This window comes from Pempheris klunzingeri, chromosome 10, assembly GCF_042242105.1.
Source record: "Pempheris klunzingeri isolate RE-2024b chromosome 10, fPemKlu1.hap1, whole genome shotgun sequence".
In the NCBI taxonomy this organism is placed as follows: Eukaryota; Metazoa; Chordata; class Actinopteri; order Acropomatiformes; family Pempheridae; genus Pempheris; species Pempheris klunzingeri.
The window spans coordinates 7,575,149-7,589,262 of NC_092021.1; the positions used below are offsets into that span (position 1 = coordinate 7,575,149).

Sequence of the window (14,114 nt, forward strand, 5' to 3'; positions counted from 1 at the left end):
AGGCTTCAGCGGTCTGTGCCAGACAAGTCAAGTGGGGATATTAAGTCTTTACATACAACCTTCCCTTCCCTTTGTGTTTGGACAGCGTTTCCTAAATGAGCTGCAGTGGACAGACGGCAACACTACGAGGAAATTTACTAAATGCACTAAAAAGAAATAATTTTGTAAGATACTTACTTAGTCTAAAACAGACTGCTGAAGCCTTAGCTTTGGTTGAGCATTAGAATACGCTATCTGTAGGTTCTATCCTCCATCTTTTTAAAAAAAAAAAAAAGGATCTCTTCAAGGCCAGTATGAGGACGAGGGATTACAGCTACCAATGATGGATTCAAAATTCACATTGCATGGGAGTATTGTTTTAAGACTGGCATTGAATAAACTGATGTTTGTCAGGATTGGCCGAGTAGTGGAGGGAGGACTCAAAAAGGCCGAGGTACAGCTCAGGCTTGTTGTGAGGTGAGGTGGTGAACGAAAACTATAGAAAAAAATAAGAGGGCAAACATGAGACGTTTAAAAAAAGAACAAAAGGAATCAACCTGTCGTCAGAAAAGTTACCAGAAAACCAGCAACAAACTCCCAGCACATCTGCACCTGAAGTGGAGCAACTCAGCTCTGACTTCTAACCTTTTATTTTTGAACAGGAAGCTCCTTCTGCAGACAAACCATAAAAACATCATTATTGCAACTGTTCCCACATGTAAATATTAACCATAAAAGTTGTTTATTCCCTGCAACAGTAACCGTCCCCCATGACTATCGGATAAAATGGATGAATGCTCCTTTAACAAACACTTTGGTCATTTGAACTCAGTTACAACCTAAAGGGCATGGGTTAGCACCGAGACACTGAGGTTGATATTTAAGACTTAAAGAATTGGCCAACTTCTAAACATGAGGAATCTTGATATGGTAACGTATGTACATTTAAATTTGATGTAACTAAATGTGCACGAAATCATAAGCTGTGCTCAACATCCTCATTATAAGCTGCAATTAGGCTCAAGTAACAGCAACAATATGGCATTGGGCATTAAAGCCTTTCGTCTTGACACAGACCTACTTTCTTAGGTTCTACATGGACTTTCCCAGACTGCAAGAATAGCAGATTGGATTACCTAAATTGAGGGGGTTTTACCCTTTAAACCCACTTCATTTCACATTACAGTAGTCATAGAAGTTCTGAGAACATAATCTGCTACTTCTTTGCCTTCTGCGTGCCTGTCTGCCTTGGCAGGCCTTCATGGCATGACTCTGAAAATAGCCTGAATACCTCCACATCATTGTATTGTGTTGTCAGGGGCTGTTAATAACTGTGTACCAACCCATGTCTAAGATTTCCTTGGGTATGCAAGTTCTATACTTCTTGGCAAAATAAGATGGCTAGATTGATTCATAGTTCCAGAACAAGTCAGTGTTGTTGCAGAAAGCACATGTCACTGTTGTAAAGTCCAAACCTTTGAAAAGTTGCAGCTGTGACACTAGTTTGACTTCGTAGGGAACTGACCTATATTAGTGTGTATCGGAATATTTGTACATATTCTTAGTTGATGAATCTCAAGCATACATCATCACAAGTATAACTAAGGTCTAATATATCCTTTTTAGTTTTATCTACACACTAAGATATCCAACTCTTTATTTAGATACAGTATTTGCATTGTAAATGATATTTAATCCCAGTAGCAAAGCATTACGTCCGTACGTCAGGATTAGTGAAACTGCTGTACCTCATCTGTTCTGAGAGGTTGGGCTCCTCTCGTCAGAGATAACGGTAATGGATTTAACAGTCTGTAGTTAGATAAAGCGCCTTTTAAACGGTATTAGATGAAACCGAGCAAGCTGGTTTAATGGCTGCATTATCAGTTAGCAGCTCGCTACACTGCAACACTTATCGCTACACCGGATAACATTCCTGGAATTTCTTTGTCATTTTGTGCGATTGTCTTGTGTCTTATATTACCTCACAGCTCCACTGCGGCCGATCCTTTAACACCTGCCATCTGCATTCTTGCGTTTAGACCCTGAGATTAGTTTCCACGGGATAGTGTACAGTTGCCAAACACGGGGCCGAGGCTTGCAGTCATACTACCCAAAGAGACAGCCCTCCACAGTTGTTGTGTATTTGCTGATTGCAGGAATTATTTGATTAATAGTATTTTTAGCTCCAGCATTTTCATCTTGCACATTGATGTTTCCTAACCAGTCATCACCTTTTTATTGCCTTTTGAACTGCAATCAAATACAGAGAAATGTTGTGTTGTTGAAGCCTCAGGGTGTCTCAGGTGTGAGACACTAAAGGGTTTCATGGGAGCAAATCTGAAAGGGACCCGGCGTCACTGTGTCAAAAACAAAAAAAGTCGAATGAATTCAAACCAACAAAAAAAATGTGTTCTGATGAATCTGAATGCAACCCATGAAGCCAGCCGTATTCTAAATTTTGTTGCAGATTTGCCATTGTTTCATCATTTTGCCTCACTTGAGTGACAAGCTAACTGTGATGTAAGGCAGTTACAGCAAACAGCTTTACCTCTATCCACGATTTTTCCATCTATGGTGTCGAATCCAAAATCTATTGTTGGCTCCCAGAAGTTTTCTCCTCCTTGCAGTAGCAAAATAATAATAATAATGTTAAAAGGACAAGTAGACCCAAAAGACTAGTAATACATGCCATTTTTCCTGCGCTCCACTGATCCTTTAGACCCTTTAGATCCACTTGGGAATCGGACGTAATAACGCTGAGAACAACAATGCAATGGGACCCAGCTGACTATTAACTCTAGGACCTGTGAGCACCCGTCTACCAGAGACATGACAATAGAGCACTCGCATGTTTCAAAGGAAACTTAAAGATGAAAATTAAGTTTCCAGGAATGCATATGCTGACTTTATGTTGTCAAATCCTAGTTGGTTGCGTCTAGCTCAAATACTGACTAAACTCTAAGCACCCGTAGACCACTTGTTCAATTCAAGTTTGTTCAAGCCCGTAACACAGCAAGACGACTGAAACGTGTTTGCTTCACATTATCTCGGAGACTGGCCAGACATTTGAGCGTCCTCGGCTCTTTTTATCTGCTGGGGTAAACCACGTGAACACTGTTTGCTTGGGGTCTGGGTGGGTCTCTGCCACTTTGACTGGGGACAAGCAGACATGAAAGAAAAAGGAAGAGCGCCAATAAACAGTGAATGCATTCCTTCTTTCAAATTGCAGCTTGTAGCCAAAACAATGGTGCATTTTATCTGAAGTTTTGTAAAGTACACCTCAAAGTAGAGCCCATGACAGGACAGTATGATTTCAGTGATAATGTGTTTTTCACCCAGCAGGTGGGGACGTTGCCATTGACTTTTTCTATCTTTTTAAACTATGGAATATATAGTGCAGTTGTCCCTAGATTTTGAGATTGCACAAGCTCAAAATATGCCTGTTACTTTTTGTTACCAAGACGCATGTCAGTGTTACATATTGGTTCTTGAGACGATGAACGGAAGAAACGACCAGTTCTGGTAACACAAGTTAAGGCTGGTTTGTTCTTAAAGGCCATGAAAATAATTTATTCGCGCCATCACATTCGTGACTTAGTAAGAAACAACCAGCTGAAGTTCAAATAATTATTAAGAGTTTTCACACATGAAAATTTAGCTATTCCTCTTCGTCACGACTGTGCGGGCTTGGTTTCATCAGATTTGATGACAACACGAGCACACAGTAAACAACCCCCCCCGACTGTCATTATGTATTCATTTAAATGAACTCTGATTGGTACACAGAAATATATGACATCACTTTTATCTAGATGAACTCCAGCAACGTCAAACCAGCAAGAAGAGCTCAGACAAAAACACAAGTAGAGAATTACTTCATGTGAAACAACCAGAAGTGGTCTAACTTTGGCGGAAAACGTGCTCACTGGTGGTGCTTTCAGACAGACGCGGTTCTGGTTCTGGCCCCGGCTCCGTTCTGGAGTCTCAGAACCTTGGTGCTTTCTGGCGAACCAGCCCACGTTCACACCAGTTTAAGCAGAACCAAAGTGGGAGGACGTTACTCAGGCGGAAGTAAACACAACACCGGCAAAATGGCAAATCGCATTGGATTATCTGCAAGCTGTCGTTGACATGCCCACTGATGATGTCACGGTTTGCGAGGAAGAGCCAACTATTTTTTGGTTCCAGCTGAGAATAAACTTTTCAGGTTCCAAAACAATTTTTTTTTTTTTTTTTTTTTGGTTTGAATGCGCTGGCCGGTTCAAAATTTGGTTTGGGAACCTGAACCAGCACAGAGCCCTGCAGGTGTGAAAGCCCTACTAGTGCTACATGGCTAATAGAAAGAAACTGATAGATTCAGGGGCCTTTAATAATGTCTTTGTCTTTAGACTGGAAGTATATTAGCCCTTCAAAGTGACTGGCACAGTAGGAATGACAGCCAGTATTAACAATGGACCTTTCTTTGTGAGAATTATCCCAGGGGGCCGAAACATGACATAAAATGACAGAAAAGTGACAGCAATCTTTCAATGGTGAGCGTTTGTTTGCTATTCTATTATGTTCAGAGGCTGTGACAAACATGCCGTGCAGCTCTTAAAAAGAAAACGTTACCAAGTTATAAAATCTGCTAAAGGGAAGCTCCTTTTCTTCTAAAGCACCGACTGATTCCAGTGTAAACACCATTAAAAGCTCCCATGCCGAGGTGATGGCTGCGTGATGTCCCATCGCTCTCCTGCAACAAGGTCCGTTTCTGAGAAGTTAATTCAATTAAAGCAGACAAAGGGCCACTGGCACCAATAAAGTTTGGGTGAAATGTGAAGCCGTGCGATGGACACACACACAGTCTTGTGGCCAGTCAGGCGTGATTTACGTTTGCATAATGCCCGGCTCCTGGGCAGACTCACCATCGCCATGGGTTACAGTTGGTGCTGTGAAGAAATTCAGCTCTGTGTTTGGAGGGTGTGTCCTGTGTGTGTGTGTGTGTGTGTGAAGCTGCCAGGCGGGGTGTCCTCACTACCACCACCACACACACACACACAAAAACACTCACACTTTTGTATTACTGTACTTGTAAAGACCCTGGAACACTGAATTCAACCTGGAACTAACTTGTAGAGGTATTATTGACTCTAAACCTAAAACATGTTTTCTTCACCTCCCGGAGATCATTTCGGTGCTGGAATTAAACTGAAACTTTGAGCTTTCTGTGCGGATGCTTTGCTAGAATAGAGCACAGCGTTTGTTCAGGCAGAGCACTGACGCCATGCTTGCATTAGCCGCTTCATTCATGCCTCACAATCCCAGGTTTGTCCACCAGCTGTGTGGCTCTCAGCTGACTAGTAATGGCCAGTCGTATTCAAGCGGGTGTACAGCGCAGCCATTATAACCTGGCACTTCTCGAAGTAAGATTTAATGTTCGTCCATGTGTTCCTTAAAGGGGGTCACTTTTCCAAACAGGATTGTTTTTGCTGCTGAGACTGCGTGTCTTCTGACCTCGGAGCTCCTCTGGGTTCTCCAGGAGGCAGTGCAGGATGTGACGGGGAGATGCCGGATGGGCTGCTTTCTTTAATTTGCAACGAATGATAATTAAATTTGGATCAGTGGCAAAAACAGTTGGCTTCATGGAGCCTTATAGTCCCTCAATAATGAATACACCTGAAGTTTAAAAAAAAAAAAAAAACAAGTCCAAAACTGGTTTTACACAACTCTGCTGTTGTTTTTACTATCCATCAGGATCATCTCCACATAAATTGTAATTCTCTAGGGGTTATAATTTTGCTGTAATCTGTCAGTGTTATCCCACACGCTACATCATTTCTTGCACATGTATTCCCAAAGGATGTTCTAATCTACCAGGAACGCCACTAAGAGATCCTGCAGGAGATGATGGAGCTCACCCTGTGCGCTTTACATTGTGTTTTACATTCATTACTCCTTAACACTTACATGGACATCTGCAAATTGGATTACCACCAAAAGGAAGTCATAAAGTTTGGTCTTTTCTTCAAATGACTCCGACATCCGAAGATTGTGGTGAGAAGAGACCAGCAGGGGGCAGTCAGTGTCAGCGTGCAGTAAACCTGTCACAGTCATCTGTACTAAAGAAAGGGCTCCCTCTAATGTGCTGCTCATGTGGTTTAATCAGAGAAGACAAGTGTGAGCTCATGCTACATGCGCTTCCAATTTAGACCCATGCCTTTGCCTTATCCCCAGCACACATGGCGAGGAGGACCGCTCACACATCACACAGACATGTCAGACACTCCTTTGGCAGCAGCATTCACGGAGGCCTCACTCATGGCTTAGCACTCCGAGGAGCGATAACAATCACTAGAAAGTAAACCCCCCCCCCCCTCCATGTTAAAACCTAAGCACACAGCGCAGACTTTGATCCAGCTGAGGGGGTTTTGGAAAGGCTTTAGGAAGAATGAACCCTATACGGTTTTGGCTCAGGGCTTCACAGTGTTTACAATACAGACACAGTTAGGATCCGTCCATCTACATACACATGCATGGACAGAAACACATTCTCAGCTGGCTGGGAACAGTTAACAATGGGATTTTTAAAAATGTGTTTCATGTGCGTGTAAAGCACTTTGTGTCTTTATGAAAATTATGTTCGTTGTTACAGAAATACATTGATAGAATTGTGCTCTTTTATACAGACCACATGAATTCAACTGTTTTCAGTATTACAAGAAATGGCTTTCTAATGATTAGTTAATGACAAATGTGTGGTAGGTGAATTATGCCTCTTGGATTAATGCACTCTGTGTGTGTGTGTGTTCTTCCTTCAAAACCTTGTAAAAGTCGTGTTGAGAGGAGCAAGAATGTTAATGTCGGGTACTAACGCTACTCAGTGCCCTGCCTGCTGTGCTCCCTAAGTCCTTCCTCGCTCATGGACGAGTGGCAGTGAATCTGTCCGGTCTGAGGTGGTCTCCATCAAGGGTCTGTTTTTTAAAAGGAAAAACACAGAAGCCCATTTAGTTGGCATTTACTTAGTTGGGGGGGGACCCGTTGTAAAGGGGTGACCTCTTCACCTCAGCTGCCAGCACCTCAAGTGTATTTGGTTCATTTGCCTGGAACAGTTTTCTGCGTCTTGTAGTGGGGAAAATGTGGGGAGAAAAGTAAATGTATAAGAGGCACAGCCACTTATCTTTATCTTCATTTTACTTAAAATGCATATAAACGTATATGTTTAGATGTTCCTAGCTAGTTTAGGACATTATTATTTTTCTCAACAGTAGGAGACCAAATCCTGCCAGGTGTCATGGAGAAAACTGAATAAATTAAGTCCTGATAATAACATGGTCCAATGAGTTACTGCTTTTACAACATTGTTAGACTTTTGAATTTTGTCTCTTTAACAGTGTTGCATTATTTTTATTTATCTGTGCAGCATCTATTAACATGTCAACATAACTCTTGCACACGAATGCAAAATATGAAAAAACAAATTTGTTTGTTTTCCTCTGTGACACCTGAGAGCAGAGGAGGAGAGTGAATACTGAACTTACATTTGACAGAAACAAGACACCCGTGTCCGACGTGCATATTGGTATTTTGACACTGCTGTGTTAGTCATAGCAACTTCATGCCAGGCTTGTTGTCGAGTTCTTCAAAAAAAAAAAATCAGTGAATGCAGCCTCAAGTGAGAACACAGATTTAAATTCCATCTCAGAAGCTTTACTTTCAATCATTGAGCATACAGTATATGAAAGAGTTTTTTCTGTGGTAAGATTTACAGTTTCTATAAATTACTTGATACCTGGAAGCAACTGGAGGAGTTTCTTTGTTCTGCTAACAGAGAGCCAGTATTTTCTTGTCATAAAGTTCTCTCTGTTTATGGCTCAAACGCTGACCTTGGCAAAAGCACAAGACACAGAAAATCTCAGAGAGCAAACAACAGCTCCTGGTATTCTCACTTTCCATGTTATGATCTCTTGACACCGACTTTCCATAGTGTGTGTGTGTGTGTGTGTGTGTTTCCTCTCCCCTTGCTAACAATGCAGCTCAGGAAGTATGTCAGGATAAGGGCCAGACTGCTGGGCTCTCTTTGGTCAGTGCATCCAACTTTGCGGGACAATAACATTCGGTCTTGTTAATCCGAGTCGGGCTAGCTCGGTGTTAAAGAAAGCTGTGGATCTGTGAAAGGGAATTACTGGCCCAGGTGTCTTCAAAGACAACTCTGCGATGTCCCTCTGGCTGGTGAGTGCTGTTGCAACATGTCATTTGTAACTGTGGGTGGTCAGGGATTCGCTCCCATGCCGAGGTCAGTCCAGCCCCAGCACACGCAATGTTCAAGCTGAGTCAAAGGACTGTGCTGGTGTTTTTTCCTGCTTTAGCATGTTTATGAATGTGCCACTTTATTTAATGCCACTCCGCTTATTGGAGTGACCATTTTCCAAGAACACCACAGGTTTTTAGATTGATTTCCTGCCTTTTTCGCTGCAGCTGTTTCCCAGTTATGTCAGTGAGCCATGAAAACCACCTTATTGACAGGTTTGGGGCACAACATTTTATCAAATCTAATATCGGTATTAAATCCACTTACTGAATCAGAATTTGTTCTAAACCCTTATTGACTCTGGCTAGGTTTAGCTTTCAACATTTGCAAGTAATCAAAGTTCTAAATGAAAGTTCTAAATGTACTGTTTGCAGTGCTATGCAGCCTCAAGACCCAAACAGGATGATCTAAAGCTATTTAAGAGACAGTCTGTGTTTCTGTCCTTTTTAATTTGTCCTTCGCTGAGGACAGTTTAGTGTCCACGTAGCGGAGATGAAAAGCTCTTTATGCCAGGTTCTATTAAAGATGATGTTGGTGTTTTAACCTGATAAAACAGATATTTTATGACAGGCAGACTTTGCCTTTATGTAGCTGACTGCGTTCTGACCTCCGACAGAGACGGTCTGTGCTGCATCCATTTGCTCGTATGTCTCTCCTCCTCTGTCTGTCCTGTCCTCTGACGTGGAGGCGTCACTCTTGGAGGTGTCCGGACAGCTAATTACTTTATGGCCAAGCAGAATGCAGTAACTTTCACACTGATGACTGTTTTACAAGGGGCTGTCTTCTCATCACTGGAGGTGGGCCCATGTCTGTCATTGACTCTTCGGTCAGCCTCAGCTGGTTTTCTGCTCTGAGAAAACACCAGGCCTCTTTAATTAACCTTCATTGGACCTATAGTGACCCTTAAGGACAGACGATGGATGGATGGATGGATGGATGGACATGAAGTGGCTGTTTTTATAAATTTCACTTATTGAATGACTACATGTCAGTTACATGAGGAAGAGGAGTGTTAGAATGTGTTATAAGGAATGGCTATACAGTCTAGAGTACATGTATACTCCATGGGTGGTCCCCTAGTGTTTCTACCATGCGAAGAAAGATCCATACCTTTTCATCACCTTGGCCTACATTCTGTTCATTTCTGCCCTGTTTGGGCTTTTATTAGGCAGCTGATGATTGCTCGAAGGCCTTTGGTGTGTGAGGCCGGTTAATTACTGCTCAAAAGGTGAAATGTTCTTTGTAGGGGCTTTGGCGGGTTCTTCTGAAGATTATAATTAAAGGTTAAATAGCTCACCCCTTCCCTTTTGGAATTCATAATTTACTCCCCCGCAAAGAAGTAAGCTGTGGAAGAATCTTTTTTTTTTTGTTAACTTCTGATTCATGTCTGATGTATTGGATCATTAGAGATCACATCCATTTCCAAATATGTAGGAAATTCCTCAGATTTTAGAATCAGTCTGCTGAAACTTTGGGGTCTTGATTCACTAAAATATTTAATGGTTCTGGAAAAACAAATGCATTTTTCCAAATTTTTACCACTCATGGCATCAAATTCTGAATATTCTTTATCATTTCTCACCAGGCCACATTATTATACTGTAGCTTAGGGTTGCTGTATCACTTGCATGCAGTCATTGAGATTTGAACCTGTGCCCAGGGAGCTTTGTAGTTCTTTGTGCCTCCTTCTGCCTGAGGAGGCTTTTCTTAAAACAGGATAGCTTATTGTGAGCTCCATTTTGTCACCAATCCGGACTTAAATTCCCCATGTTTCCCAATTTGCCAAAACGGTTTCCATCTGCTGACTTAAGATAGAGCAACATCTCTTTACTATTTTCAAAGATGAAATGAGCTTACACTCAATTTCCTATGGCTTTCTGCCATGTGCTTACATTTGCCAAGCTCTTAATCCAAAAAATGGACGCTATGGATCAATAGTGGGAGGGGCAGTAGATAATTACTGCATTAATCACAGCCACTTTGTTGGGGGCAGTAACATGAAATGTGATACTTAAACAAATGGGACTCCAATGCACATGTTATTATAGGCTATTAGTTAACTTCATTATAAATTTGTTCTGCCTTTGCAGCTAACTCTGGATGTCAATTTGCATTATGGGAATAGTTGTTTAACAGCGGCCATGTGCATGCAGGGTGTAAACCAGCAGCATGATGTCACTGAGGCTCAGCTAAACCTTGGCACTGTGAAATTGACAGCTGAAACACGTCTGAAATATGGGATGTGGGGAGAGCTCGGCTTGCAGCCTGCAGTGAGGCTCTGTGTCTGCATGTAATAAGTCTGATGAGGAGGCTGTGGCCAACCGCCACTGGCTATTGAATACCAACTCTGGTCAGTGCTTCATGTTTAATGTTGACTTGATGTTCCACAAAGAACAGCAACTAATATTATTTTATAGCTCCACCAAAATGTCAAATATGAAATAAAATATGAAAATGTAGAATGTAGCCCACTTGGTGCTTTTAGAATTACATTGCATGTTATTGATGGGTAAAATCAAGTTAAAATGATGAATAGATACCACCAGCTGTGACTAAAACATCTGTCAGCCCCCCCCATTACCATGACCGGCCATTTCCCCTTTTATTCTGGCAGGAACAATGACCCTCAACTCCCTAACCTCTTGTCTGGTTTCCTAGAACGGACAACAGACCTGATGTTGGCAGACTGAGACTTGAAACCAGCCCATTGTTTGAACGGCAGAGAGGCAGGAAGTGCGCATGATGTTGTCCCCGCTCCTTCTCTGAAACATCTCTGTCCCTCTGCCAGCATTGTGTAGAGAGTGGTCTAGTGCTGAGACTACGCCGAAATCTGATTTACCAAGTTTCACTTTCACAAGCTAGTTGGCTGGCACCCTTATGTGCACAGATTGGCAATCGGTGCTCTCAGTTGCTAATCTGCATTTACTAATAACTTAATTGTCACTTTCAGATTCATTATTCATGCACCCAGAACATAAAGAGAAACAACGTTAGGCTGTAACATTTATGCCCAACGGCTGACCATTTAAACACAGTGTTGTTAAAACCATTTCTTCTGACATTCAAAGTAAATCCATGTCTCTATAGAAAATCATAACAAAACTGCATTGAATAAATGGCTCATTTACTGGTAGATTAGATTTTCCATTGTCCCACAATTTACAATGCATTAATCAAAGGCAACACAGTGTTATATGATGCACAAATGGGTAGTCTAAGAGCAAGAACTATTCATTTGTGAGTACACGTTTCCCCTTTCATTACGCCTGCTGGGCTGTGTATGTAACTCTCAGTAAAAAGATGGATGCAACGCTGCATTGGGGCATGAGCTGGATGAGCAGTCAGCACTATACACCATCACAGTTTCACTTCTCACCGTGCTACAAGTTTTGAACGTAAATATGGAAAAGACTGCAAAAAACAGGAAGCAGCGAAGAATACCTATCTTGCAGCTATTTCACCCAAAACTCAGAGGCTTCCTTCTCCCATTTCCCCTGAAAGGAAACAAAGAAGGAAGCTTCCTGTGTGGCTGATCTAGATCAAGGTTACTCTTTATTCTTCTGTAATGAGATTCTAATGTGGAGAGACGCTAACCTGACGGTTGCCAGAGCCAAATGTGCTGCTTTGATACTCTGAATTCTTTCATGGAAAATTGCCTCATGACAACAAAGAAGTTAAACTGCAGATGTTATCAGCAGAATTTAAAATCATAAATCCACCTCATAATTTTACACCTTTCAGTTTGTGTGTATGGAGGGAGGTGTCAGGGGCTTTAACTCTGGCCAATCTCAATCTTTCGTGCCTTTTTACAAACTTGCTCTCTTTTGTCTTGTTCTCTTCTTCAGTATTGACATAGTTTTCAATATTGTTAGAACAATTCATGGCCTGTGCCCACCACTTTATCTAATAAAATCAACTAAACATGCTCGTCATTTGCTGGCCCCAGTCACCGGTGGGGTGCTCAGTCTAATTGCTCAGAATGCAGGCATGTACAGAGGCTCCATGGGCCATTTATGATTGGTCTGAGACTGCCAATCTTCATCAGTCCACCCCTGACGGCTACAAATGCACCAGCACACTATTGCTGAGTACATTTTTCTCACCCCCACACGCATAGTCACTTTTTTGATCTGCATCTTTCTTTCATTCGTAACATCAGCCGGAAAGGGTCTGCATTGTTATTTCTATTTACAGCTTCATTTTAATTGCTGGGAATTCACGGTTACCCCTTATATTCATTGTTCTTTCACTGCTCCCAGACTCCCTCCAAGCCTTCTCCCCCTTTTCTACATTAAACCGCAGACCCCCCTCCTTTTTCCATCACTATAAGTGCCTCCCTTCTTTACCAGACGGCTCTCGCCGACCCACCCCACCTCCGCCCACTTCTGTCTTCTCCTCTTCTAATCTTTTACCTCCTCATGCTTCGAATGGAAGGACCTGCATAGGGTACAGGATGGAGGGATGCTGTAGGGATGCAAGGCAAGCAAGGGAAGGCTGCATTTAGGAATGACCTCAACCACGCTTTAACTTCTAGTCACTCAAAGTGAGGGAAAATGCACCGTTTCTTCTGTCAGATCAGTAACTATCCCAGGATTCTCTAACATGACTAGCTGCTAGGGTCTTCATAGCTCTGGACAGTGGTTTTGAAGGACAGACGAGAGAGGGAGGGGTGACGAGGAACGAGGAGCGGCAGCTGCTATACAGTGGAGGACGTGAGGAGGTTTTCAGGAGAGAATGGGCGGACTAGGCTGGTGTCTTGCCACAGTCTTCAGTTGGGCAAAATTTTTTTTCTACTGCATCTTCCCATTTGGAAAACAGAGGAAAAGCAAATACAAGGTATAGTTCATATTTTAGACGTCATTTGAATGAGGATGGATATATTTCCAATTTATTTTTTTAGAAATGTATTCAGTTCAAGATTCATGCAAGTGCATGTTGGAGTTGGTCTCAGTGACTATTCTATGCTATAAGCGTATCTGGAACAGAGAACTGAATTAATTCTGGGTTGTCTGTCGGTTGGTTGGTCCACTACTTGGGTCCAGACTGAAATATCTCTATTTTGTACAGATATTCACGGCGCCCAGAGGATGAATCCTACTGACTTAACTCTCAGGTCACCATGAAGCTGACATTTGTGGCTTTAACTGCAATATTTTAACAATCAGCCTATAGGATGGATTTCAATAGAATTTATTATATGGACCTAGTATGGTACGTTCCCCTCAGGATGAACTGTAATAACTATTATTACCTTTTTCCTGTAGCACTACCATTGGCTCAAAAATTCAATTTATCCAATACTTTTTGCATGTATTTTGTAATAAACCAATGCCTTTACAAACGGCTCTCTGGAATTTGGCCTTTGTGCTAATTAACGAACAATAAACTGGTTAACAATATACCTGCCGAATATCAGCAGGTCATGAGCATGTTAGCATGTGGTTAGCGTTTAGCTCATAGCACCGCTGTGCCTCAGTAGCGCAGGCTGTAGACTGTTAATCATGCTTAAACTCAGACTGTTTGGAGACTGTGAAATATATGTAGTCACTGATTGGTTTTCCACCACCATTTCATTACTGACATGGAGAGTCTTTTCTCTGTTTTGCATGAAGTTTATTTTTCTATTAAAACTGAAATGATCTAAATCTGTCATAAAATTCAATTCGATCTTTATAGCATACTAATGGAAGCATACAGTGTCCTCAACAAAAATATTCACTTAATGAATTATAGCCTCTGACGTAGGATCTATGAAATGTTGGGATTATGATCTTTTGCATGACTGCAGATTTCCAAACCTTTCCATCTGCAGTTGCCAAATGGAAGTAAAATTAATATTTGTATTCTG

General features: G+C 41.8%; 1 protein-coding gene across 5 annotated transcripts in view; it reads left to right on the plus strand.

Moving 5' to 3' along the window:
* tns1b (tensin 1b) overlaps positions 1 to 14,114 on the plus strand; it is a 147,887-nt gene that overhangs the window by 7,008 nt on the left and 126,765 nt on the right. Inside the window, exon 1 of one of the 5 annotated variants that reach the window (XM_070838551.1) lies at positions 8,079 to 8,187. The exons of the other annotated variants lie outside the window; for them this stretch is intronic. Coding sequence (XP_070694652.1) covers positions 8,173 to 8,187 — 15 coding nt within the window. The 5' untranslated portion in view covers positions 8,079 to 8,172. Of the gene's footprint in view, positions 1 to 8,078; positions 8,188 to 14,114 lie in introns of those variants that run through there. 5 annotated transcript variants of the gene reach the window in all.